Source organism: Pholis gunnellus, assembly GCF_910591455.1.
Source record: "Pholis gunnellus genome assembly, chromosome: 3".
Taxonomy (NCBI): Eukaryota; Metazoa; Chordata; class Actinopteri; order Perciformes; family Pholidae; genus Pholis; species Pholis gunnellus.
This window is the reverse complement of record NC_136529.1, coordinates 21,566,930-21,594,469: the sequence shown is the minus strand read 5'-3', so window position 1 is coordinate 21,594,469 and position 27,540 is coordinate 21,566,930. Positions and strand designations below refer to the sequence as shown.

At 43.2% G+C, this 27,540-nt stretch overlaps 1 protein-coding gene across 2 annotated transcripts in view; it reads right to left on the bottom strand.

Annotated features, from left to right (window-relative positions):
• Positions 1-14,466, bottom strand: part of fgd5a (FYVE, RhoGEF and PH domain containing 5a) — a 31,042-nt gene extending 16,576 nt beyond the window's left edge. For both annotated transcript variants that reach the window (XM_079183485.1, XM_079183486.1), the window contains exons 1-5: positions 14,344-14,466; positions 9,633-12,405; positions 3,802-3,919; positions 2,709-2,767; positions 2,294-2,324 (exon numbers count right to left, since the gene is read on the bottom strand). In XM_079183485.1, the coding sequence (XP_079039611.1) occupies positions 2,294-2,324; positions 2,709-2,767; positions 3,802-3,919; positions 9,633-12,405; positions 14,344-14,353 (2,991 nt within the window). In that variant the 5' untranslated portion in view covers positions 14,354-14,466. The remainder of the gene's footprint in view (positions 1-2,293; positions 2,325-2,708; positions 2,768-3,801; positions 3,920-9,632; positions 12,406-14,343) is intronic.
• Between the last annotated feature and the right edge of the window lie 13,074 nt (positions 14,467-27,540).

Below are 27,540 nucleotides of genomic sequence, written 5' to 3'. Positions count from 1 at the left end.
AACGGCTCTGGTTGGCTCCGTCTCCCAGGTTACACACACACACACACACACACACACACACACTCAGATTCATGAATGAGAGAAGCTTTGCTCTCAATTTCGCCGGTCCACTCTCCACCTTATCCCTATTTCTCTCACGTAAGGCGGGTCAAGAAGCAACGCTAAGCAGTTGGTGGAGCATCCAGTCATGCTTGGTCATAACTCAGCACAGAGAATCAGTTCAGAGGTCACGGGCTACAAACAAGGAAAAATAATAAGTCTAAGCCTTACATATGTTGAAGCTGTTACAGGGAAAGTCCTCAAAAAGAGGAGCATGGCCTCCCTTCCTATGTGGAGACAGGGTCTGGAAATTCTTTGTATTCTTGTTATTCCTTATCAAACAATGGAACAATAGCCCCTGTGTGCCTCTCACTTAACTTTGCTCCTGTGTCCCCCCCCCCCCCCCCCCCCCCCCCCGCTGGAGTGTTTCCCAGCTGAATTGCTCAGTTTCATGCTAATTATGACATCAGTCTGCATCAAACAGTAACTAATACGTTGACGCATCACGGTTTGAAGTTTGAATAATAGCACTGCACCAATGGATTATGCAACAGCATGATAACACAAGCAAGCAATGTCACCTTTAAAAGGCGGCAAAAAGATTCAATTAGGTGGTATGGTAACACTGAAGAGGAGCGCAAGCCAAGGTTACTCAGAATTTGTGAAAACAGATTTATCATGGACAATGTAATTCATTGGTTCAGGCTACACTATCAAAATGTCACTTCTGTGGCACTGATGCCCATATTGACTTGCAGCGTATGTTTCTGTCTGTGCTTTGGCATGCAGCAGCTAATTAGTACAATTGACCATCATGATGAGATTGCAGATTTATGATTATTAGAGCCGACCATTGCATAATATTTGCATTACTTGCTGTTTGATGACATCCCATTACACATTACACTAGACAGCTGCTTTTGTATCCACATCAGGCTTTCATAAATCATAGTGAAGGGCACACATAAGACATTCAGGTTAGGACCTTGATCAAGGTTATAAGGTTCAGGCTGACTGATGGGCCTCTCTGGGTTCAATGACTTCACCTGTCAGATTTGTACTGGCAACCATCACCTTAATAGCAACTCTTCCACGCCATCCTTCAAAAGCTGCTGCTTATCTGACCTCTCCTGTACGACTTTCCTTTCTGATTTGAATTAAATAAATGCTTTAAATGTTTCATCGTCATTTGTGTGGTATTTATGGTAAATATCCTTCTTTGTTCCTAACTCTGTGAGGATTTGGATCTTCTTCTGAAAGGCAGTGAGTGAGAAACGATGGAAATAGATGACAACCTTTGATAGTGGTGCATTGACAACCTGGAGAGGCTTACCACAGCTCACCTTTACACCCTCTGTCTAGCATTAACTACGCTACTCAACTCTAGAGACAAATTCTTCATTCTATGACCAACCAGGTAATAGAGTGCCGCATGGAGGACGTGTTTTTGTAGGCCAACCCCGGAAGTTAGCATCCCACTGGTTCCCTCGACAAAAAGCCACATTTTTGTGGGATTAATGAAGAAAATAAACTCTATGGCAAACACAGTTTTGTTGAGTTTATGATACTTACAAGTTTGGTTCACCTGTTACTCTTCACAAATGAGCACAGCTTTCATGATTTTTGAAGTGCACTTTGGCAGAAGTAAAAAGCTAACACTTCAAAATTCACAAGAGGTGTATTTACTGCGGTATTTTACAAAACTATCTCCTGAGCTTGTGTTAACCACAGAACGTTTTTCAGTCATGTAACCAAAAAACACATTCATAAAACCAATTGACTTCGAGATTTTAGGGTTTTAGGTCTCATTCTTGGAGGACTCTTAATAGGGGCTCATACCGTGCATCCAATACAACCACAACAAAAGACCCGGCAGCCTTTTTCTGACCTTTAGGTGGCCGTTCGCCAGCTGAGTATCAGAGTACACATATCAGTTGAGTAAGAATACAAGGACAGCATCAGCAACAGCGCCTGGTGTACGCACGCTGCGTCATCTTACTACTGACCACTCCAGAGTGCAACATGTCAACTTTGTCAAGACCAGGAAGTAGATCTTGCTGCAACAACACTGATAAACCTGAGCAGAGCCTTATAATGGGGGGGGGGGGGGGGGGGGGAAGACGGAGACAGAGACTAGGGAGCAGACATACAGGCTATATGATGTTATCAGTACGGTTTCAAGAAGGTTTAATAGGCAGAAGACATTAAAAGCCAATGTGACACACTTCTGTGGTGTCAGCGAAGCTTTTCTTACCTGTTGAAGGTACTTGAGGGCGCTGACGTGTCTGAAAACACAAAGAGTGAAACACAAGATTTAATTAGGCCGTGAAAAGTAATTCACAACTTTATACCCAAATACGTTAATCTTTCTACAAGGCTCATTAAAATGATCTAAATTATGCATGATGAGAAAACGCCATCAGAAGAATGGTTAAGTGTGTAGCAGGCCAAGGCTGGTGTGTTTAATAGGTTACACGAGACACTTGTGTAATTGGCTGTCAGATACACACACGATGAATTAGCTCAGGAGCAGGGGAGATACAGTTGGAAGGAATAGGAGAGTAGATACAAGGTCATGAAAAGACAATACATCAGATGTTTGTGTGTGATGAAAGACGTACGGGGGAAGTGTGCAAATGGGGAAATCCACGAGCGGAGGGGATACTCACAGTCTCTCCGAGTCGACGAGCTCTTTGGCGACGTAGAACGCTCGCGATCGGCCATCAATCTGGGGGACAGCGAGAGAGAGCAGCGGGAGGATGAATGAACACGGCTAATGTTTAAAGGCTCTCTGTGGACACTTTTATAGCACATTAATAGGAACAGCGACGCAGCAGCCAAGAAGACTGGTGAATAAAGCAAATTCGTTATTTTTTTTGAATTTCTTCTGTCAAAATAAGACAGATTATTCCATTAAAGTACTGCATAGACATGAGGGCTTTCTGAAATACGGAACTTAAATGCAGATACATTATGTATGAGCGGCTGTGTGTGTGGCGACCGCAATGCTGCCCATTGATTGAGAGGCTAATCACAGGGTCTCAAAACATCCGAGCCACAACATAACATTGAAGCCATTTAGAGGTTTACCGGCAAGGCTCCTGTGCTTTGTCAGTGTTATTTTTTTCCTATGTGGGGCATTTCACAAATGCTGCATCAAAAGCACGCCGATCCTCATTTCCTCGAAATAAAAACAGAACACAGTTCAATTAAATTAAACTGTTCCTGAGGCCAGCTCAAGTCTCTCTGGTCCTCTTTTCCTCTCTGTTTTTTTCCTCAATTTATTGCGTTTTTTATTATTTGAAGAAGAAGAAAACAAGGAAATGCGTGTCGCATGGTGGGAGCTGTGGCCTGATATTTTTATGGTAGCAGGACGGGTGGAGTCCATCTCTGAGCTACTGTAAAATGGCTGCCTTTTACTGTACGGAAGTCCGGGGAACATGAGGCGGTACATTCCAGCATGATCTCTCTGGACCTGCATGTCCCACATAACGCTCCAGCAAAGCAATGTAGGCTGGTGAATGTGAGCCATAGCTTTCATAATCATCTTCCCATAGAAATGTGCACAGTAATTATCATTGGGTTCTGTTGCTCACATGCTATGATGTCATTTTTATTCAATTTATTCATTAACAACTGTCCAATCTCGGGCCTATTAATTGGACTTCATCATTTGATCATGTTGTGCCAGTTGGGCGCTCAAAGGATTGATTCAACCACCTTCTGCCCTGCTTTCATTTGTCTCTGGGCGCCATATCTCACCTGTCTGTCATAACTCTGCTCAGCCACCCCCTCTTCCTCCTCTGACGTACGCCCGTGGTCCTCGTCCGCTGACAGCCCAGCAGAGACGGGGTTCATTAGGAAAGGCTCTGTGTAGGCACTGCCAAGGGAAGAAAAGGCAGTATGAACACAGCAAACAGGACCAGTAAACATTAATACTAAATACTATGACACCATTTACACTACAGCACGTGTTAAACAGCATTGCTTTAACCGTAGAGAAAGGCACTGAATCTTTTGGGTTGGGGTGGAGACATTGATGACACTAATTCCAAATAGCAAATTTACGGTAAATCCTTGCAGCAGCATAGTCTCAAAACACTGAGCAATAAGTCCCCTATACTCTAAATATACACTTTTCCTGTGTGTGTGTCTCTGAACATTTCCACTCCTCATATGGCGTCCTCCAGTGGCCCACTGTAATCTCTTTCATCATTAGTTCTTTTCACAGATGGTGCCGTTGTGTTGGTACACTGGTAATCCTTTTGTGTGCTGCTGTACCTGAGGGGGGCACGCTGTAGGTCATTTCACATGTAATCCCTTTAAATGCTACCTGTGGTCATTATTAATGTCCTCTGGCCCATTAAGACCCATCCAGTATGTTTGACCAAACTCACATTGCTACAACGGTAACTGGATAACAGATATTCTCAAAGCAGCTATAGGAGAGCTTGTCGTTTGATTTGTTGTAAAGAACAAGTTCAGAAAAAAGACAAATATTTTAAACTTAATCGTGTAATTTTGTCCATTTCTGCCTTAATATCCTCAGGAATACAAATAAATACAACAAACAACAAGACTTCAGAACATCAGACAAATGGGGAGTATTTTACAAGGACTTCCCTTTAATTGTCAAACGAGTTACGGATTCTACTATCAGTCGTTTAACAAAAAAATAATCTGAGACATTTTTCTAATCGATTAATGGTTTTAAATCCTTTTGAGCAAAAATGCCAAACGCTCTCTGGTTTCAACTTCTTCATTTGTGAGAATTAACTTCTTTTCTTTGTCTAATGTGATATTAAACCGAATATATTTAAGTTCTGGCCTGTTGGGCAACAAAACAACAAAACATTTTTCAGCCATTTTACAGATAACAATCAATTCTGATGTCTTAAACAGCTCCCTGTGTGTGTGTGTGTGCAGAGTAGACGGCTATTAGAGGACTAAAGGTTAACAGAGTTACCCAACGGACTTCATCTCCATTCAGTCGCACTTTATGAGGTTCACACACACACACACACACACATTGGGTGGGCTGAAGAAAGCATCTACAGGCCATTACTCATGTTTGACCTTAGAGCAGACAGATCAACCTGGTGTGGGCTCCTGGGTGATGTTGGGAGGGAAATAGAGCAGAAGGGATGGGTCTTCGTTCAACTCATTCCTTAAGGTGTGATTTATTCTGCGACGGAGGGGAATTCCTTCATATGTTCAAGAAGAATGCACCGCAGATTCTCACCTTCACCTTTTCACCCTAGACCACTGACAGCACAGTCTCTGGAAACACGCCTTCTGTGCTGTAATGGAGGGTTGCCTCCAATCTATAATAATGTTCCCCAGAAAAGCCCAACAGAAGACTGAAAAACAATTACTACAAATAGTTGCTTCTTTGAATTACATGTCACTTTTCTTTGACAGAAAACAATAACGTTTAAAGTTGAATTTCTTCTATACCAATAAAGCTAATTTCCTGCCATAACAATCCCAAATATGGCGTTAGTTTAGCTCCAGTCAGCTTCAGTTGATAACGTGTCCATTTTTCAATCTGTTATATGTTATATGGTAATATCTGAAGCCCTGTAACAAGACCATTAAGGTGATGCTATTATTCCAGCAGATTGCAATGTCTTTTATAATATGGCAGAGTTAAATCTCCCGTGTCAGATTCCGAGCTCACAATGATTCTCTGTGAAAAAGACCAGTATTCCACTATTCTCCTGTGAATTTGATGATGCCTGTAATATGTAATTCAATTGAGCTCAACAGCCAGTATTGAAATATATATTAGGTGCAATCAGACTGGCCTTTTTCAATTTGTAATGGCACTATTATAAGAAATAGGAGCAGCTGAATGTTCATTATCCTGCTAACTATAGAAGATTGGGATACTGATGGGGTGATGAAGAGATTGTGGGTAGTTTTAAATTGTTTGCTCCTTTCAATGATGATGATTACATGTAGCCTGTGGCTGTAGTGCTGCTGCTTTTGTGACAGTGTTTGATGACGTGATTTGTGAAGACGCTGACTGCTGCTGTCTCACCTTTGACGTCTTTGGATAATAATAACCCCACATCATGTGATTCAGGGCCTCCTAAGCAACAGTGTTATAAACCTCTGCACACTTGTTTAACCCACTATGCCACTGGACCAAGAGACTTTGAGGGTGTAGGAAGTGGGAGGCTGAAGGCATTCCTGACAAACGGGAGCAACAATAACAGCAGACCTGGCATTCCTGGCGGAACCACACCTCCTCTTGTTGTTCAAGGGAGAGTCTGTGGGAACCCCTACTCCTCCACGGTGACCCCCTTCTCCTCCCTCTAGCCTATCTGTCCTCTCCTGTCTCCACCTCCCTGCCTCCCGCCAGTGCCCCGCCCTCGACCTGCATTTCCTGTAAACAGACTGGTGGGAAGCTCCTAGGCTGGACACTTCCTCCCCGGGGATGACCTGGCAATGACCTCAGAGCGCATGGCACCAGGCCTGGCGAGCCAACGACACGCCCCGTCCATCACCTCGCCACACAGCACACAGCCACCACCCAGTACAACAATGTACTTAAGATGGCTCCCTCATCACTACTAACGCTAACATAACAGTGGGTGGGGGAGCTGTTTTAGAGGCCATGGCAGGGCTCTGTCATCACTCTGAAGAGGTTTGTGTTGAACTGTTTGAAAACGGTAAGCTAGAGATGTACATTTTTGCATGCATTAGCAGTATCGTGCTGGACATAACACCATAGCTGTGTTTACTAGGGGCAACAACGCATCTGCATTCCCGTTGCAAGTCTACCTGGAACTGTTTAAAGTTGATATAGAGAGCACTTAATGGACTCTTAGTTTGGCACAATCGCAAATCCTGGGATTTCTTTGCTAAAACACCTCTTTTGTTGCTACAAGACTACTTGGCGAGGGCAATTCAGCTGAGACTGCATTATCAGCAGGAGCCTCATCTTTGATAAAGCAGCACTAAGTTGTAACTTAGTGTGCATTCACATTTATGCGCACACACCCACACACACACACACACCCCTGGGTTGGGTTTGAGATGAATCATTCGTGTGCCGGTTCTTTTTCCATTGTACACTGCTTGCTAATGAATATGTCTCTTTGCATACTCTGCATGTTTGTGCAGAAGTAATGTCTGAATGTTTCTATACATTAATCACACAAGGTGGAAAAAAGCCTTAGGAACAGCAACTATGTGAGTTCTTCTTAAAATGCATGTCTGCTACTGTAGGCACGGCCCTTTTGTGTGCTGTGCTCTGGGGACGCTGGGACAGCAGCAATGTCAAGCTTTGTACAGAGTTTATTGTAAGACGTACACACAGAGGCAGGGACAAACACCTACACTCACTACACATGACTTGCATTGAGTGTATACACACATGCATACACTCACTCTCAAATAAACATAAAAAGCCCAGTATAGACACACCAAAGAGTGGCCCTGGCAACAGAAGCGTCTCCAGGGGGAATGCGGTGAAGGCAAGGCGACAGGACACATAGGTTCTTTGCATCATTGTGAGTGGTGTGAGACTTCCACCACATAATGATCCACATCGATTACATTACCGGGAGAACAAGAGCCCTCACTGAGGGACCATTGTCTGGGAAATGGAAGGGTATTAAATGTTGAGATATACGTAAAGTGTAAAGTACACTGTAAATAAACAGTAAGGAAATCATGGTATAGTGTCTACTGCTGAACAGGATGACTGGAGGAGACAAGCTTTATGGGTGTGAAAAGTTGTATAAATGATTTTAACTGCAAGCTGAACCCTTTTCCACTTGATATAATAGTTACAAAAGACAGTATGTAAGCAAAATAAAATGGTGAAATAAGCTGGCTGCACAAAAAATACAAACAAAGTGTAGCACAAGAAATAAAAACAAATGCAGAAGCATTTTGCCCCAAGATTATCTTAAGCCTTTCAAGAAGCTCTTGGTAATGGCCTGTCTCCTTGACTACACACAGGTCATCAAACACAACTATTTTATTAAGACTGTAGCCCGTAGTGGCTAAAGCTGAGGCGCAGGCCGGGGTAATTTTGTAGAGTCTGACCGCGGTGATTCCTCACTCTATCACACACTGCAGTAAATCCTGCGGCCCCTTAAGGGTCCAATGAAAGAGAAGCACTCGGGAGAGAGCTACTTTAATAAAAGCCCTCCTAAACTTAACAATAAGTGTCAGGTACAGGAGAGCAATTACACCAGAGCTGCTCTTGCTCCCTTTCTCCCGTTCTTACTTCCCCCTCCCCCTCCTCTATATGACTTTATCGCTTTTCTCCCTCTATTCTTACTCTTCTGCACCTTCATATTAACACATCCCCTCCCTGTGCTCGCTCACATTTTTCTCATCCTTCTCCACCTCCTTGTGTGAAAGGAACTCCCCCACATTTCTTCACTTTTAATTGCAGCCCATAATGACTTTATCTAGTGTGAGGAGTAACCTGCGCTCTGTGAGCCACCCAATCGCTATGACCTGTTTTATCACCTCAGACTTGCATGGGAAGCAGCGGCACCAGATGCGACCTCTTAATCCGCCAAATGAAAAACAGGAGTAAGCTCTCCCACAAGCATTGTCCATCTTCCCAAAGCCAGCGATGCCTGACACAGCAAGCTGCTCATCTCTCACTGAACACTATTCTACAAGAGGGAGATCCGATTCTACTCAGCCAGGTGCCCTCCGCTCATCTGAGGTACAGTGTAGGAATATTCGTCAGCTGTTCAGGGGTCAAGATTGCCCTTCTGAGGAGAACAACTCAGCTGACTACTTTAAGAGGGGTTCCAGAGATAAACACGCTTGCCTCTTTTATAGACTACAAAGTGCAGGAGATGCTGCTTTGTTTCTGTAGTTTAATCCTGGCGTGTATAAGAAGATTAGCTGTAAAGTCATTTGATCATAAACAAAAACACATTTCAGGCTTATTATGTTGAAGACATCTAATCTAAGGCTGCCACTGAGGACTGTTTCCTTTATTGACTTATGCAGATTGATTAATTGTGTGGTCTATAAAATGTCATAATGTAGTGAAAACTTAACATTCCAGTTACCCAGGGTGCAATCTGATTTCTTCAAATTGCTTGTTTTGTCCAGCAGTCCAAAACCCAAATGTGTTCAAGCTAATATTTACATTTGAGGAGTCGAAACTAGTTAACATTTGGCACCTTTGCTGGAAAATGGTTTCAATCGACTGTCTCTAATCTTAGTTATGGATAGTTCTGATTAATACGTAATATTTAATACATTAAAGGGTCAGTACACCCAGGTTTGTGGTATCCAGCCATGCAGGTAATTTGGGTTTTGTTTGCCCAGACTTTAATTAAGAGATCTCTGAAATTCCTGCTTCAGCCCCAATACAATTAAGGTGAAAAAAGTTCAACAGGAGACTTCAATGAGAGGTTCTTTTGGGTCCAGTGAGTTGCAGACATTTCAGAGAAACACCTGGGCAAGTATCTGTATGGCTAGATACCACTAAAGTTAAAACATGAGGTAATGTAATATGTGTTTTTTGTAACTTGAGTGAATCCACCCTTTCAGGTTAACTTAAGAAGATACAAAGCCATTTTAACTTTACAGAGCTTTTACTATACCTTTCAGTGTCGTCTTTTGATGTCTGGGTTATGCTGTCAATCCCAGGGAAACTGTTCATATCCACATAGCCATCATTCTCATTGCAGGCGACTGTAGTGCGATTTGGGTCCTCAAAAAACTCAGTGACAGTGTGGGATCTAGTGGGTCTGACAGGGATCTGGATGTTTTCATAGTCTGAGCTCAAGGCAGGGATGTTTTCATAGTCTGAGGTGTCCGCACTGGGGAAGGAGATGGAGCGGGGTTTGGTCAAAGGCAGCGGCATGGGGGAGCGCCGAGAACGCTCCTCGAAGGACTCCACTCTGGAGACGCTTCTGCCATAAGCTTTGGGGTCACCTTTCCTCCTCTGGGGGTCTTTGTATAGGACAAACGGGGATGGCAGTTCTAAAGGACGCTGCTGGGGGTTCACAATGTGGTTCTGAAGCTGAGGAGAGCTGCCGGTGCTTCTACGATCAAGCTCTATGACTCTGCCTGGGCCGTGGTGGCTGGACTCGGAGGAAGAACGAGAAGAGCGGACACTTCCATCGCTGAAACCCTTCGAATCGGTCTTCCTCTTGAACTTGAGCGCCAGGAAGCGCTTGAAGGAGGACTTCTTCTTCTTGGGTATGTCGTTGGGATCATGCTGGATCAGGAGGGATGGGGAACTCTTGGTGACTGGTCTTTTAGCGATGTATGCCAGCTCAAAGGGTGGTGGGATGTCCACTAGAGAGGTTGGCGTGGAAACACCACTGGATGATTGATGGCTACGCTGGGAGAAGCTTCCAGAAGAGGTTATGACACATGGGAGAGAAAGGGTATCATCTTTCCTTTTCATCCGGATGCCATCCTTCAGAGAGTGGTTGAAATCTGTGGGAGTGGTCAAGGTCAATTCTGGACCCTCTGCAGATCGGGAATAAAACAACAAACGTTGAGACTTCATAGTCGGGATCAAACACTTGACCCCAGGCTGCTGTGAACGGTTAAGTGGTTCGTTGTTTTTATCTAAGGCCACTGTGCAGTAGTCATGAGTCTGGTACTCCGTCCCAGTCTCCTCTGGCACAGTTTCTGGGACATAACCTGGAACTTTCCCAGAATAAGAGCGTGATCGTGTGACAATAGTCTTCCGATCAATTGTCACAAAGTTCTCCCCTTCTGAGTCAAATCCCGCCTCCTCGTATATATGCTCCTCGCCGTCTGAGTCTGTGTCCTCATCGTAAGGCACAATATGGCAGTCCAGCTCCTCAATGTCTTCTTCAAAGGCTTCAGTGGTGTGGGCAAACACCACCCTGTTGGAGAGCTCCGGGGTGCGGCCTCCATCTAGGTCTGCTGGCACTGTGATGTTGCACAACCTGAGGCGAGGCTGGCAGCTCTGTCGCTGGCTGAGGAAAGCCTGGTCACGTTGAGCCGTTCTCTCTTTTGCACTTTTTCCTTTAATATGCTTCTTTTCCGTTTCTTCCTCTTCGTCATCATCGCCTATCTCGACGTAGTCCTCCGATGAGACACACTCCAGCTGCTTGTCTTCTGCTTGAAGGCAGAGTGAATCGTCAATATCTGCATACTCATCTGCTGACTCGCTGTCCTTTGCTTTCCCTTCGTGCTGATTTGACTCCTCTGTGCCCTCCTCAATCTCACCCTGTTCTGAGAGGGCTTGCTTATCCTCTAGCTTGTCCACGTCATCTGATGACACATAGTAAGGTTCCTGGTTAGAAGCACCTTCCGTTTGCAGTTCATTTGAGGGTTTGTCATCAGTATCATCCTGACTCCACTCTGGGTCAGCGGTGACGGTCATATCTGGTGGAACAGCTTCGATGAACGAATAAGGCCCAAAAACATCCTCAGTGCTGGATGTGAATCGGAAACAGCCAGAGAGGTCCTTGGTGGCCCGTTCTGGTTGCCATACCCCTGTTGCCCCTGTTTCAGCTGGGTCACATGACTCACATGTATCACTAGCATCATCTGTGGGGCCAATCACATCGTAGGGATACTCCTCAGTTACAGTTGGAAGCACACTGAATCCAAATGCAAATCCTCCAGCTTCCAGCTCAGTCTCATCTGTGTGTAAACTGTGCACAGAGTCCTCACTTTGTTCACTGTCTACTTCATTACGTCCAGTATCATTGTTCTCATCACCCTGACTGAGGGACTGTGGTTGATCAAGATTCTGTTCCTCTACATGTTTGTGTCGTGAAGAGTCACAAACTTTGTCAGTTTTTCCACTAAAACTTGGTTCCTTCTCTTCCGCCTCCTCTCCCGTTTCATCCTCCATCTCAGCAGGATTAAGTGAAGGCGTTGATGTTCTCTCATCATCAGTGTGATTTCCAACTTCAGGCTTGATGAAGTCATTGTCAGTGTTTTCATCCTCAGTAGTATCCACATTAGAACCATTATCAGCTTCGACTGTGTCCTCAGAATCAATGCTGTTGCCATCATTATCTAATATATCTTTTTCTGTTTCCTCCTCAATTTCTCCTTCTGCTATGTCCTCTTTGTCATTGTGCCCGGTGCCGGTGTCATTAACCCCATCCTCGCTTTTCTCCTCTTTGTCCTGGTTCTCCGCAGCCATTTCATGAAGATCTTCCGTCTCCCCATCTGAGTGAGCCAGGTCTCCGTTACTCAGGCTCTGTAGGGGGCAGGACTCCCCTTGTGCATGAGGCTCATACAGGGGTGTGGGTTTGGGGGCGACAGGAGGTTTCGGATGACGGACAGGACACTGCCTGGACATCAGTTTGGAGTGCACTTTGATGGTCAGATGACTGCGAACCTTTGGTTGAGGGACTTGCAGTGGATTTTGAAAATCTGTGCAAAGAGAGTAAAAGTCAATTTAATAAAAAGTAAAAGATACTTAAAATATTTCTTTTTAACCTAATATCAGCAAGGATAAAAATGTAGGTCCTGCTTTGGTATACAAGAGGAAGTCAAGTCATGTACAATAGTCAGTGACATGCAGAATGCTGCAGGGGACATTATCAGCAGGAAAAACAACAGAGCCACAGAGTACTTAGAGGAGGAACAATAACATCTCCCTGTCTGGGAAATGACACATGCAGGTTGGATGCTTATGGCAGATTAAACAAATGATGGCTAATTGCCATCAAAACCTTTAAAGATGATTTTGTTATTGATCCTTATATTCATTTAAATATATTGAAATGGAAACATGAAGGATGATTTACAGCTTTAATCTGAAATCACAAAATCCTGCTTTTGACAATGAGCGTCTATGTGTTGCTTTTGAATTTAGACTTTACGTTTAGTTTCCAGTTAAAAATTGTGAAGTCATTATAGGGCACTTCTTGCAAAATTTAGAATTGTCATGAAACACACCCCATACTTAATAAAGTGTGTACACCCCTTGTCTCTTCCTGTTATTTAATACCTGCCCTGACGCACATCCTATTAAACCCTGTGTGCACTCTGGCTATCTCTGAGTGTTTCTCTCTCTCTCTCTCTCTCTGTCTCTCTCTCTCTCTCTCTCTCTCTCTCTCTCTCTCTCTCTCTCTCTCTCTCTCTCTCAGTCTAATATGAGCTTTTGAAGAAACTGCCCTTCTTTGCGATATAGCTTTCCGCCCACAATTATACACATTTTTTCTCTTTTAGTGTCATTGCGCTCTTTCTTTTAAGATTCCCAAGTTCATTAGCTGCTCCGGCAGAGGCTCCTTGGACTCCTTACAGGATGTCCATGGGGGGGAGAACATTAACGCCATGGCCCCCCATCCCTCTTCCACGAACCTCTCTAGGAGTACAGATTTTCACAACACAAATGGACTTCCTTCTCGTCATTCTTCCCTGATTCTCATGAAACATACTCCCACTGCAGCACACACACACTTACACACACACACACACACACACGCACACATGCACATAGGCACACACACTTTTTTTCTGAAAAGGTCCTTTGAGTGCGTCAAAGAACAATAAAACTGGAAGAGAAAACAAGGGTCCCGCTCTGACAAAGCACCCAACTGCAAACAACAGGATATGAATTATGCAACAAGAATTCAATTAAAACAAACGTTTGAAAACAAAGGAAGAGATAGACACTGGGACCTTGGCTGTGCCAAACTCACAGGATATGATTTCAGACCCTGTCCTCACCATGAAATGTCACCCGTTAAGTCTGAACATGCCTGTCTAAAATCCAACGTGACAAGGCTGTAGAACAAAATGAGACATTGTTTTCAAAATAAATGTTTCCTTTGACAGAAATCACAAACAAGAGAACTATTTTAAACTATTTCCACTTAATAAATTCACAGGACACTGCACTTGCAAGACAGGTGACCTTCTCTGTCTAATTTCACAAACATGGATTATAATCCCAGCTCTAACCCTATTACTAATCCTAGAACAGATTTCCCCAGGGGAGTCTTCCACGGAAAGCAACTTTATCCAGTGCTATGGATTTAAACTCACACCAAATGTCTGTGTATAGAATTCATCACATTTGCATTGTTGTTTTGGTAAAACCAGCAGCATCATTTCCATGGAAATGTATCTTTACCTATGGAGTAGCCTAACTAATACAACAGGCTGCATCAAGTTGCATGGGATATTAATTTGTAGGTGGGAAATAAACAGATGTGTTCAGACAGGATCAACCCATTTCAAGAATTACACAAAAACACACCTGAACACACACTCACGCTGTCTCACTTTGTGTGCTGTGAAAACATTTTAAAGTTTGCTTTCCCGACTCTTAACATGAGCATTACATATAAAAAAAAACCCAACCTGTGTTCATTGTGGGGCATCATCATCCACGGGAACCGACAGTTATCCTCATGTTTCCCCACACCGACCGCGTCGCTCGAAATGACGTGGAAACTTAATCCAGATACAAACACATTGTGGGAAAAATCAAGCGGTAAAGGAAGATTTTCGGATCATGTTGTTTTGTTTTTTTTCTCCAGTGAAAGTCTACTCGTGGAAGACGTCCGTTGATCGCAGAGTTGCAGCGGAGCTTTCAGCCGGCGTGCATCATCTCCAGTGCTGATGCTGCAGTAAACTGGTGCGCTCTTGTGTGGAAACGGGAGGTGCAGCTTGGCGCTTCCTGAGGCAGGATCAGCCTACAGCACGGAGCGCGAACCAAACCCACTCTCTATATGTGTCGCTCAATGCACATCGTTATATCTGGGATATTGTATCATATTGTATTCATATCTGGTCATGTTCCGTTTCAGGACACTACTCTACAGATTTGGGGCAACGGTGCCATGCCATATTAGAGGCAGCACGGGTTGACACCAAATCCACTCAGTGTGAGAGATTTGGACTAAAAATATGAGACTATAAGCCTGTGTTTCATTGTGTTGATGGCCAGCTTTAAATCTGCAGTTATGTTTTTTCACAGAAAAAAAAATACTTTTTTAGATCACTTTATCTTTATGCTTGGAAGGACTGGAACACATGTAGAGAGGATCATACGGTATGTATCAGAAATCAAGCATATATTCTCCTCAGCGTTTTCTCCAGCCTGTTTTGCTGTGCTATTATTTCCTGAACCAGAACAGTGCATAGACAGGTTCCTAAAAGCAGTTTCCAAATACAATTTCTCTAGGACACCAAAGCTTTTGCTATTGGCAGGGCTTCCTGGCCCGGCATCTGTTGCATGATTGAATGAATGCAAGCCTTTAAAAACCTCTCTTCATAACAGGAAACCGCTCTCCCTGTTTCCTGCACAACAGGCAACACTTCCTTAGCAACAGATGGGAAAGGTTGGCGGCGTTAACCCCTTAGGTAACCTCTCACAGAGCTGATTGACTGGTGCTGTGCAGAGCCTGATGGTTCGAGGAAGAGACAAACCTTCACCAGCTTTAGTCTGGGACTCAACGTGGGCTTTCAAGGACAGAGGCACCTTGTGCAACACAGGGGAGGCTGATCGTCTCCCACTTTGGGGTCTTTCATTTGTCAGCTCCCAACGCTGGTTAAAAGCCCACACCTTGAAGGTCAAACAATGTAGCAGACTTTGGGGATTTTTCCAGCAGAGTTGAAATGTAGAGAAGCTCAACAGAAGAATCAGCTGTGCTGTAGCACCGCGGGGCTCTGGTCCTGGCTGCTGCAGCGGCGTACATGCCCATACATTATACACACGGCAAAATTCCCACTCCAGATGGTTTGGTGCAGGAAGAATTAAGCCCTGCTGCAGGTGCAGAGCTCTGTCAGACTCAAAGAGGTAGTTAGAGAGAGTTCATGTCATAATCACCTCATGTTATCTTTGCAGTATCTCATTAAATGCTAAATATAATGATACCATTTCTAAATTATTAAGCGTCTCACTGAAGAGGGTATTAAATATGAAATAATTTCTGTTAAAGATGCGCCCATTGTGTTTGCTGCAGTAATTAAGCTGTTTATTTGTGTGGATAGGATGCTGAATCATGAATTTTGCAATATGCTACACCACCAAAACAATGAAATCACTGTGAGTCAATTGTTTTGCTCCCACTTGTTACAATGAGACACTGTAATTACCATTACGGAGTGTTGATGCCAAGACAATTTCTAATGTGTCAGTAGTAGCACAATTATAGCTGCCATAAAGTAATCTTTTGTTTTTGAACTGGATGACTAAAGATAGCTCCACTTTGGACTTTTGACCAAATTGCCCCTCTCAAGAGTATTCTACTCACAATTGCTACATACAACCTTTTTTGTTTTTGTTTCATTTGTGCAAAATATGTTTTGCTTTTGCAGGGTGCGCAAATAGAACCTGTCAAGAGTATTGTGTCATGTGGCTGCAGAAAAGAATGGCTTTAGGAGTAAATATCCCTCCAGATGTGGCACAGACGGTCAAAACATGTTTTTGGACGGAGGACACAAAATTTCCTGGACCGCCTGTAGCTGCATGCTGTGCTCTGTCACCCCACCTGGAACATGACTTGACTGGAAGAGAAAAGGGGAATGGAGACATTAGGAAAAACATGCCATAGTAGCAGGGGACAAACAGACTCTATCTCCCCTCAACTCGGCTGCACACACAATGCCAAACAGGAAAGGGATCAGGGAAAGGGGTCAGCAACTTGTTCCCAGAGCTGAGACAATCTATAAACACCTGCATTGCCAGCCACTGGACACTGCACTCAATGAATGTGCTGAGTGTTTTTATTCCCCTCTGAGACTACAGCTATGTGACATCACACTTTAATGCTGCTGATTACTGGAAAGCACATGCTTTGGGTTTTGCCCCCACTGTGGCACGGTGTGTTCTCTAATGTATGTCGGTGGCGGCTTTGCAACAGAGAAAAGATTTCTAAGAAAAGAAGGCACTTAATCACGCCGTTATGCAAACTAGCTATAGTATAATAAGTTCAGGTATTGATCTATGTGATACTCAAGGGCAATCAGGCTTTCGCTCCTTAAAGTGACCCAAACACCTTTGTAATTGGATGGCTATGCGTTTGACTGCTGTAACGGATCAAATCGTTATTGACATGTTTTATTGATTCCTAGCGGTGGGACCACAGCCCTGAGCTTTAGATTCTGATAAAGGGACTTCGGAGTAGAGGATATGTTTATAAGAAGACAATAGACAATAGACATCAGACTTTATTAAAATGTCAGAAAACCGCACAGGCAGAGTTTGTGTTAGGATTAATGGAGTTTGGTTGTGTTTACAAAGAACTGCGACAAGATAGATAATGCATTATCACACAGAACCACATCAACCGCTGGTGCCGCAGAAACTCAAGTGTCTTTATGCAGAAAAATTGTTTCGTGTAACCTGAGTGAAATAAGAAAACCCTGTTGTCAGCAGTGCATACTCCACTCTCTCAACAATATTAAGCTGGGATCCCCTCCCACCAACCCCCAGTGACTGCTTTTGCATGCACACAAGCGCACACACACACACACACACACACACACACACACGCAAACACACACACACACACACAAACACACACACACACAAAGCGTTGTAGTAAACAGGTGGACCATGGAAGTCAGCACTTACAGGTTTAATTCCCCACAGGGCCTTCAGAACTCCAAAGCAAATCAATGAAACTGGCTCGTATCATTGTTGTCATTTGAATAACAGAGACGCATTATATTACATTAAAAAATGTCCGAGGCGTGTTATTGTTACAGTGCTGTAGTCATCACAATGTGGACTTTCCCCAGAGGCACTTTTTAAAAATGCCACATAACTTATCCAAAAAATGATTGAGAGGTATGTCAGTGGCTCATTTGATCACATTAACTTCTAATTTCAGAAGAGCTGTTTGTGTTAAGTCTAGCCTTCGAACCTGACCTAAGATAAAGTGGCAGTGCTACTCCTTTACCAAAAAACAAAGTTTTTTTTATTTATTATTGCTCAGCAGTAAAAGGCCACGGCTAAGGCACAATAGCTGTCACACTGCCGTTAATTAACCAGAAGCCAAGAGAGTAGGTCAGACTCTGATAACGGATGAATTTTGTTATTCTTTTTCTCTATTGCTGCAGAGACAATCCTCCGAACTGCACTGTAAAAACAATGATTTCCTAATTCAAAATAAAAACTCACAAGGAACCCTATAAAAAAAAGAAGCATTTATGTCCTCTCCAAATAAAGCACAATAGCACAGTCAAAACATTATATACTGTTCTTTTGGCGTCACAGATTAACGAGCACCGTCGGGGCTTTTCATAGTGAGGGACCATTGAGTTAATGTGGTCTGTGTCTCTGTAGGGTTTTACCGCATTATATATTTCCTCAATCTCTGCGGTGAGTTTGTGTTTACCATTTTAATGGCCTCGAACACTCATGTCCCACGTGGCAATACAACACACAATCCCCACATTGAATCTGCTCTGAACACGTAAAGTGTATGTGTGTGTCCATGCAAGTGTGTGCTGTACATACTGTATGAGTGTACATACAGCAAAGTGTGTGTGCGATCCACTACCGCCACTCTGGTTGTGCACAGGATCCCGAAAAAAGCCCGGAGCCAGAATTTACTCCTGCGTTTTGAGACTGGGAGGATGCAGATACTCCTGCTAGTGAAACACACGTCTCTGGCAGAGCTGTTGTACAGTCTCACGCAAGTCTGTTGATGTGGGTGTAAGCAATATTGTATGACTTATGTAACAACGTGCAACAGAAGAAACTGTGTGATTTAAATCCACGTACAAGGCTGTGTCCGTCAAAATGCTGGAGTGCATTCCCTTTAGAGCAAAAAGCTCTAGTTATAAAGGAAAGTTATTCCTTTGTGATACTTGAGAGTTGCAAAATGAAATATCGTCCTTGGAGGTGTCACATGAATAAAAAAGAGAACACACACAATATCAGCACACACCATAAGTCCTCTGATAAATCAGTACCATTCATTGTGAGCAATAGCATGTGCATAAATTGTGTGCGCTTCACAAACAATGATACTCCCACGCACACATCACCAGAGGGAAAACATATCTGGGGGCTTTCCAACTTCTTCTGACAATGCATGTTTCATCACAGATATGCACAGATATGAGTGAGCGATGTGATGTCTGTGTGCGTGTGTGTGTGTGTGTTCACTCAGCCCGGCTGTCCTCGCTCTAGATGGACGCACCAGAGTGTGTGGAAAACACAGATGGTTGTTGCTTTTGCTTCTTCCGCCAGACCTGTGTGACCTTTTTCACAAAGATAACAGGGCGGTCTCTTATCCCCAGGACCCCCCCCCCCCCCCCCCCCCCCCGCCCAAAAAACAGCCAGGCCTGGCAGCTCAGACAGAGGACTTCCTCCCTTCGAGCTGTCTGATAGAACAATATCAACAGCCAGCACCACAACCTCCCCTTTTGTGTCTCCACCAGGCTTTTGTTTTGGAATGATTAAGTCCTTTCTAATCAAGACGGGTCCGTGACCGACAGGAAATGAGAGATCTGCATTAAAATAAGATGTAGCCTTCGCAACAATGTGAGACCCCTTCTAACTCGCTGGTCTTGTATATTTTGCACTCAGAGGAGACTCGCTGTTCGAGTCATGCAACAAAATGTGCTCAGATCATAAGTTTGAGCATATTTCGAGATTTAAATCAGAAATAGAAATCATTTGTGAATTAGGTTTTCAAAATTATACAAACTTGGCTTCCACTTTGGATCGCTGTGCTGTTTAAATTTCCACTCACACTCTGCGTCTCTGTACTGTGTGCCTCAGCTTTCCGACAGCAAGTGTAGATGATGTAGATTACTTTTATACATCCCATGTGTTTTCAGACTCCAGAGATAAAATCATTAAATTACATATCTTAAAGGATAAGACTGCACATGAAAGAAAACTAATGAAAAGACTCGAACCAGATCTTTTAAAATGGGTCACATCTGTTTACTAAAGAAAACTCAATAAATTCCATTAACAGCTGGGCACTGTATAGTTTTTAGAAAATGTTACTCCAACGGGAGTAATGAAGCATTTCTTGGGGGTTATTTTTAGCTGTGGATCAATACACCTTTGCATTTCAAATAAGTATTTTCAGCATCGTGACGGTGTAAGTGGGGTTGACTCAAACTGCCCATGTTCACTGTGATGAAGGGACGTGTTCACCCGGTGCAACAGCGTGGCTCGCTGGTGTGTTTCTAATTTTTGGACAACAATGGAGCTCTATGGCACAGAGGAGTAAGCTGTGCAAACACAGACAGTACTTGTAGTAGCATCAATTAATTGTTGGCAATTTTGTTGACAATACAACATCACCAGTCTTTTTCCTTCATCAGTTTTAATTCTTATTTCACCTTTAACTTCACTTCAGCCAGCTCATTTTGTCCTCTATGTCTATTGGGTGTTTGTTTTTGTCTCCTTTCAGAATGTATGCCGTGCCAACTGATTGACTGTAGGTCATTGTGAATTGTGACTATATTTCCCTGGACATTGATGTCCAATCTGTGAACACAAGGTGATCCTATAGGAGGCTGTTATGGCAGCATGTGGAAGCTTTTTTGAATACATTTTACTGTTAATATCTATTTTTCCCCCTTGTTTTTTCTCTTATCATTGCCAGTAACATCCTCATTCACGCTGTCGGTTTCCTTTCTTTAATTTCTTTTCTCTCACACACCTACACAGTGAAACACTCTCAAGGGACATGAGCGGTCTAGCTGTCCTGTCGCTGGTCAGATATTTTGCTGAGGTGGTTTAAGCCGGGCTCTCGTGTATTCTCATGCACAGTGAGCCTCGAGGGACGAAGGGTGTGGCGGGGGGGGAGGATGCTTCGTGCACAAACTGCTGGGGTTTTCTACCAACATCAGCACAAACGGCCCGGTCAATTTTCATTTATGGAAGAAGCAAAACCACCAAAGTGTGTAATATGCTTCTGCGTGTATATTTGATCGTGCGATTTATCACGACAACAATGCATAGGTCACAACATTGCTCCAGTCCGGTGGTGTGGTTAAACTGTCTCTCAATGGGGAGCAGAAGAGGGAGAGGACGCTTACGATTGCATTATCTATAAGTAATATCTGCCCCAAGTGATGGGTGTCATTCTCAACCAATCAGCAGCTATCGGTCCTATTGAGACCGTGTGTTTCCATGGCAACCTAGAGGTCAAAAGGGTCAGCTCTGATACAATGAGCCACAACCGATCGTTACTGTCGTCGCAACACATTGGCAGGGTTATATTGCCCGAGTTGTCATTATTTGGTGCGGTGAAAATCCCTCTTGCTCCGTCTCCTGGGACTCACTTTCTCTGCTCACCCCTCATTGACCCAGCGGCCATTGTCTGTAATGCTCACACTTGTTTTCTTGAGAGGGGTCTTGGCTCTGCTGGATCATATTGGTTTATGAATCCAGCACTGTGGCGCCAGTGCAGTAACCGAGATTTAAATGTCAGGTGATGGAGCCACTTAAAGCGTAAGTAGGTAATAAAGATATACTGCTGTCGAGAAAGTGTCTTTTTAAGCGTTGAGTGAGTAATTTGTGAAACATTTGGTAATATTCCATGTGTGTGTGTGTGTGTGTGTGTGTGTGTGTGTGTGTGTGTGCATGGGTAGACAAATACATATTTTGTGTGTTTTTTTCATTGTTCTTTAATGAGGTTAAGTGGCACCTGGAGGTTATAGCTGGACCACCAATGTGGTGCAGCTATAACCTCCAGCTGTATTGTATGTTAATGGGCACGGCATACATTCATTTGTCATGTTTTATTCAATTAAGTTAGGTTCCCCTGTTGTGAAGCCAAATTCAACCCAAAGTACTGAGCCGCGGAAAAACATATCTGATTGTTATTGAGAAAAACATGTTGCACTAGCAGCAACAATTCAGACTAAGCTAATGAAATGTGACTGATTGGATCAACTAGATATATTCAAATGGTATTGCTGTCAATGCACTGAGTTAGCCAGCAGACTGTAATAAAACACAACCGTCAGTGCCATCATTACAGCCTCTCCAGCTCTGTAGACTGCGTCAAATTAAATTGATTTAACGTTGGCATAAGGATGACAATAATGCAAGGCAGATTTTTTTTTTTAATAGTTGCATGCATCACTTGAAAATGTAGCTATGAATGCCTGACCGTCATAAATTATAATCTTTTGCCAATTGTGTTGTTAATGTGTGAAAATAAAAGAGATCAAATATAACATTCAGAAAGTACAAGCTTCACTGTTCTTTCCATTGTAGCAGCAATAGGTCCCCACTGTGAGGAAATCTGTACCTTCAAGCAGTATGCACATTTTATGACCTCCATTACAAAGTTTGTGCAAACACAGACACAAACAGGCCATAAAACCGGAGATATCATCCTTGGGGCAAACCTCGCTATTGGATTCCTGTTCTCCTCAGGATGGACACATGCTTATTGTGCTGAACAAACCCCGGCTCCCTTTACCAACAACACCTTTCAGCATGTTTCCCCTCCTGCCTTTGGGAGGTGTGAATGTGAGTGTGTGTGTGTGTGTGTGTGTGTGTGCACAGGGAGGTGGTCTACAATTATCCACAGCTGCACTTTTCATTTCTCTCGAGGTCAAGGGGTGAGGTCGGCTTGTGTCTCACAGCGTAGGTGCGCAACTAGTGTCAGTGAAATGAGATGTAATATGTGGCGTGGCGGAGTGGCTTTTATCAAACCAATGCGTCCTTGCGGCAGACAGTGAGCTGTGGCGGTGACAGGTGGGGAAATGAAGCTTCCAGTGGCCGCTGAGATGGAACAAGAGATGTCTCAGTCAGATAGATAACAGCAAGCTAACAGCAGAGCCCCTGAGCTTCCTGCAGAGACTGTCAGCAGAGCACAACGTAAATTATAAGACAGACACATTTGCACCAGTGGGCTGTACGCTACAGTGACATCAGCTAAAGGGGTGCACATAAAGAGGGAATTTCCAGCATGTTTCCAAATGTGAAGCATCAAATCTGATATAATCAAAGCACATTTATCCAACAGACTTTTGTTTTGTTCAGCTGTGACCAGTGTCCTAACCTGCAGAGGACAAGGCTGTCACAATCTCATCTCTGATGTGCATCCATTACTGTGTGGAATTATAATGGGCCAGAGCCACTGCAAGGGCAGAGCCAAACACTAACATGATTATGGTAATGACGGCCGACAGCTACACCTCTCAGTGCCAGGAAGATGTGCAAGGAAAAGGCAATTCCTAACAATTAATCAAAACACATAAATAGCCATAATGTCATTGACTTTCACTTCTGGCAGACAAGTGATTGGTGAATGTTGTTGATACTTCTAAAGCTATTCAATCACTGTGACGTGTGGAGTTGGAGGTGAGGGGATTTGGCAGGCTACAATTTATCATGCCAACATTTAGTTCACACTTTGTCAGCTAATGTAATTAGCTAGAATCACAATTTTACATGTAAGAGCCCTGTAGAAGATATTTGTAGCATCCAAATGGTCTGGTTACATTTCAGATTAAACACTCCCAAGGGGTTCACATTGTGATGACAAACCACTATGGAGTAAAACTATGATTTTCCTCTGGGATGATATGGAAAATACATTGATAAGAGTGCTTTAATCATGCAAAGTGGCAAGAAGTCTGAGTACGAGCAAATGTAATTAAAGAACTACAGTCATGCTAGTGGCTCTGTGAAGCTGCGCTTTGCTTGCTAAATGCTTTGAGCTAAATGCTAAAGTCAATATGCTCATAAAGACAATGTTAACATGCATATAATATGCATATTTAATGTTTACCATGTTCACCATCTTAATTTAGTGTGTTAGCATGCGAACGACAGACTTGTCATCGTTAGAGCTTTGCCACTAGCGTTGCTAAAAACATTCTGCATTGCAACAAAATGATAAAGTGAAAACATATGGAAACATTCCCTTAGCTTTATGTCTTCTCACATTTATATCATCTAAACACATGCAGTGATTACAGAATGAGCTGTATTTCTATCAGATGATATCGGATGGATTGGAATGATATGTGGTAAACAATAAGTCTATGCTAATTTCTGCGCTAATCAGAGTCAGTGTGAGGTTCGTATTATAACAATTATGTATGTGCCTGACATCCTGATTGGATCCTCCACTGCTGAAGGGAGCAGCAGTCGCCCAGACAAGTGTAAGTCCCAACACCTCCTGTGAGCCACCAGCCTTTCACAGGAACATCCCACCTCAGCAAATACACTTAGTGATCTAATATCTGTGATCACTCGAGCATATGTTTAAATGCCAGTGTTCAGTACCACTCTGTGCACAGACACAGATGGTTGCCAAACCCCCCCCCCCCCTCGAGACACACCCTCCCCCCTTCCAATACCTCCCATTCCTCCTTTTCAGAAGCTATATGCGTTTGATTTATGTTCCACCCCCATTAGCAACTTTCTCTTTTGCTCTTCTTCTTTTAATTGCTACAGTCTCTCACCTTTTCCGCTCGACACACAAAGGAGGAAATTCTACGAGAAGGTGCTGCTTTGTGGGGCAGGAGTAAAACTGTAGTATGTGTCTGCAGGCTTTGAGTTAAGAGACAAAGCTAATCTTGTGCTCATCCCCCTGAGGCTGGGCCCACATGCAGGACTGACCTCCCATCTGAGAGAACTTTATATATGTTTCATATAAACCACACTGGAAATCTCAATATCTATTTCTGTTTATGTTACCGGTTCCAGGCAATATGAAAAATCCTCAACCACAATAAACAATGATCTCCTCCGTTTTACACCCATTTATGTTTTTATGGCTTTCCCTTTAACACATGGTGTGATTTCTCAACCTCAGTATCACCATGGGAAGAATATAACCGAGACAAATATATGGCTCTTATCACACAGTAGCTTAAGGGTCCCCGTATTTCAGCAAGGGCCTGCACTCACAGATATATAACTTGCAATATCACATAATGAAAAACATGGCATTGGTCCACCTGCTCTTATTTGATTTCGCACCATTCATCTCGAGGCATGTACAGTAGGCCTTTGTGTTTCTTATCATACGGCAGCAACACTAAGATAGATGTAGGCAAGGCATCAAATGCTGGAGATATTTTGGGGCAGATTTGAGCAGAAAAAACAAACAAACACAAGATGGGCAACTATGATGAGTGTGATCACATCCCCAGAAGCACCTCTCTGTTAATTTATCATGCGCCTGAATTCCAGTGTTGGATTCGGTTTGTCCCTGAACATCATAAAGTGGGGAATGGTTTGTGTTTATTAGCAGTGAGAAGACAGCTTAGCCATGATGGAGTTGTATTGATCCTCCATCAACACCCCACATACTAAATCCCCATCTTGACAATTGTGATTGAACACATATTTACCTGTGGGTTATGTGTGATGAAGAAGTCTGTGGTCAGCAAATGAGTCTAGTTTTAGAAGGAAAATGCAACTTTTAACAAAAGGTTTTTTATTGTGGTACAGCTGAAATGAAAGAGCTGAGCAGCAGTTTGTTTGCAGACATATATTTTAAACTAGATTTTCCATTTTTTAACTGCTGCCTCATATTTTACTGTAGTTGTGTGTAAAATTGGTATGTGTTCATTTCTCATTCTTTAAAAACATGCCTTCCCAAATGCATATTCATTATTTGTTCAAAAAGTTAATACCTACACTTAATTTCCATCTTCTGTGGCAAATAAATGTGTTAAAAATATAGCTCGATGCCAAGCATTTGTCCCCTGCTGTGCCAATGGATTACTTCACTCTTAAAACAGCCTGGTTGAACGACTTCAGGAAGACAATGTGTAAAATACAAGTAGATACAACTAAAACCTTCAGTGGGCACGCCATGGGCTGTTTACTAAGTGTCTGCAGTGACATTAATGAAGTTAGGTGTGTAAAAAGTGGCAGGAGACTTTTACAGTCTTTGAATCAGTGAGCTACATTTTGTGGAGCAGCGATGAAAGGGTACAAATTAAATGCACCTGTCACAACATTTCAAATGTAAACCGCGGAATTATAAGAAAATAGATTAATGTGTCTTCTTGTCTCATCTTAAAGGTAGAACTGAGTTATCTGGTTCTTCCTTTAAAGGTCCAGTGTGAGGGATTTAAGGTTATCTATTAGCAGAAATGGAATATAATATTCATAACTGTGTTTTCATTAGCTTAGAATGATCTCTTCATATCGGGAGTGGGTCCCCTTCACAGAGTTTGACCTGTTACATCGCCACGTTACCCAGCCATGTTACACGCCATGTTACATGACCATGTTACATGACATCGCCATGTTTCTACAGTATCCCAGAACAGACAAACCAAACACTGGCTCCAGAGAGAGCCTTTTGCTCTTTTATGTTATCTGAAGGCCTGCGTAGTTCTCTGACACGCTTGTGAAACTGTGGTTACGAGAGCCGTTGAGTGAAAAACCGTAGTACTGCCAGCCGCCATTATTATGGTAAGGATGCCCCTGAGCGAGGTGAACGGCATTGCCACAGATTTGCACTCTCACGTTACCAAAGTGGAAAGGAAGTAGTGAGCGGAGGGGTGCAACCTCACAGCTCGATGCCACCAAATCCTACACACTGTGCCTTTACGTTTTTTCCCTTTCGTTAACTTCTTTCCCTTTTGAAAGACAAACAACTGTTGGTACTTCATAAACTGACATTGCACTTCAATAAAAGAGTTCCGGCCCGCAGCGTAGGAAGATTTCAAGGACTATAATCAAGCATTCTGGTGACTTTGTGCCAACAGTTATGATCAGCAGCAGAACCATATTCTACTCCTACAGAGGGTTATAAATGTAATGGATCAGCATAATCTCATTTTCTACTTCATTATTAATCTGGTCCTCAACAGCTGTTATCAGGAGGGAAAATCGGTTCAAAATGAATGTTTTTATCATGTTTGTTGCAGTCACTGTACTAGCTGGTCATACTGCCTTTCTAGCTAATACTGAACAGACACAAGTATGATGACTATGATGAAAATAATATTACTATTAACTCTAATCTGTTTTTTAGATCTTCCGGTCAAGGATACAAAATCCTACAGGAGAAAGAATATTTTAAACATCATACTGATTCAGGTGAAATGTAATGATGGGAATAGCATCTGATTTGAATTTGTCTCCATCCCATATGCTCAAAACCCTCTCATACATAAAGCCAACATGCCATGTGAGCATAGCAGAGCAGCAGGACTTTCACGACCACTTTCAACAATTTACAGCAAAACGCACAAAACTATTTCCCTAAATCATGACTAAGAACTTTTGTGCTCAAACATAAACTACCTGGCATATGATCCAAACGCAGCACGGACTAAAACTACAGCTGTGTGCATGCTGTTTTTGGAAAAGCAGTAAATCCCCACTATATGAGGTGTAATGAGGGAGTGCTGGGCTCTGATCCCCTTCTGCCCTGGGCTTAATATGGTAATACCTGCCCCCACTACACCCAGGCCGTCGGCCTAGAGCACAACCAGGATTTACTCTCTTTATTACCTCAGCGGAGCATTTCATTTTCAAGGATATTTGGGTGGGTTAGTGGTACAAGCAGGTGGGTGTCAGGACTGGCAATCACTCAGGATGATGCTGGGAGACAGTGACATACGATGGAGAGGGGGGAGAGAGAGAGA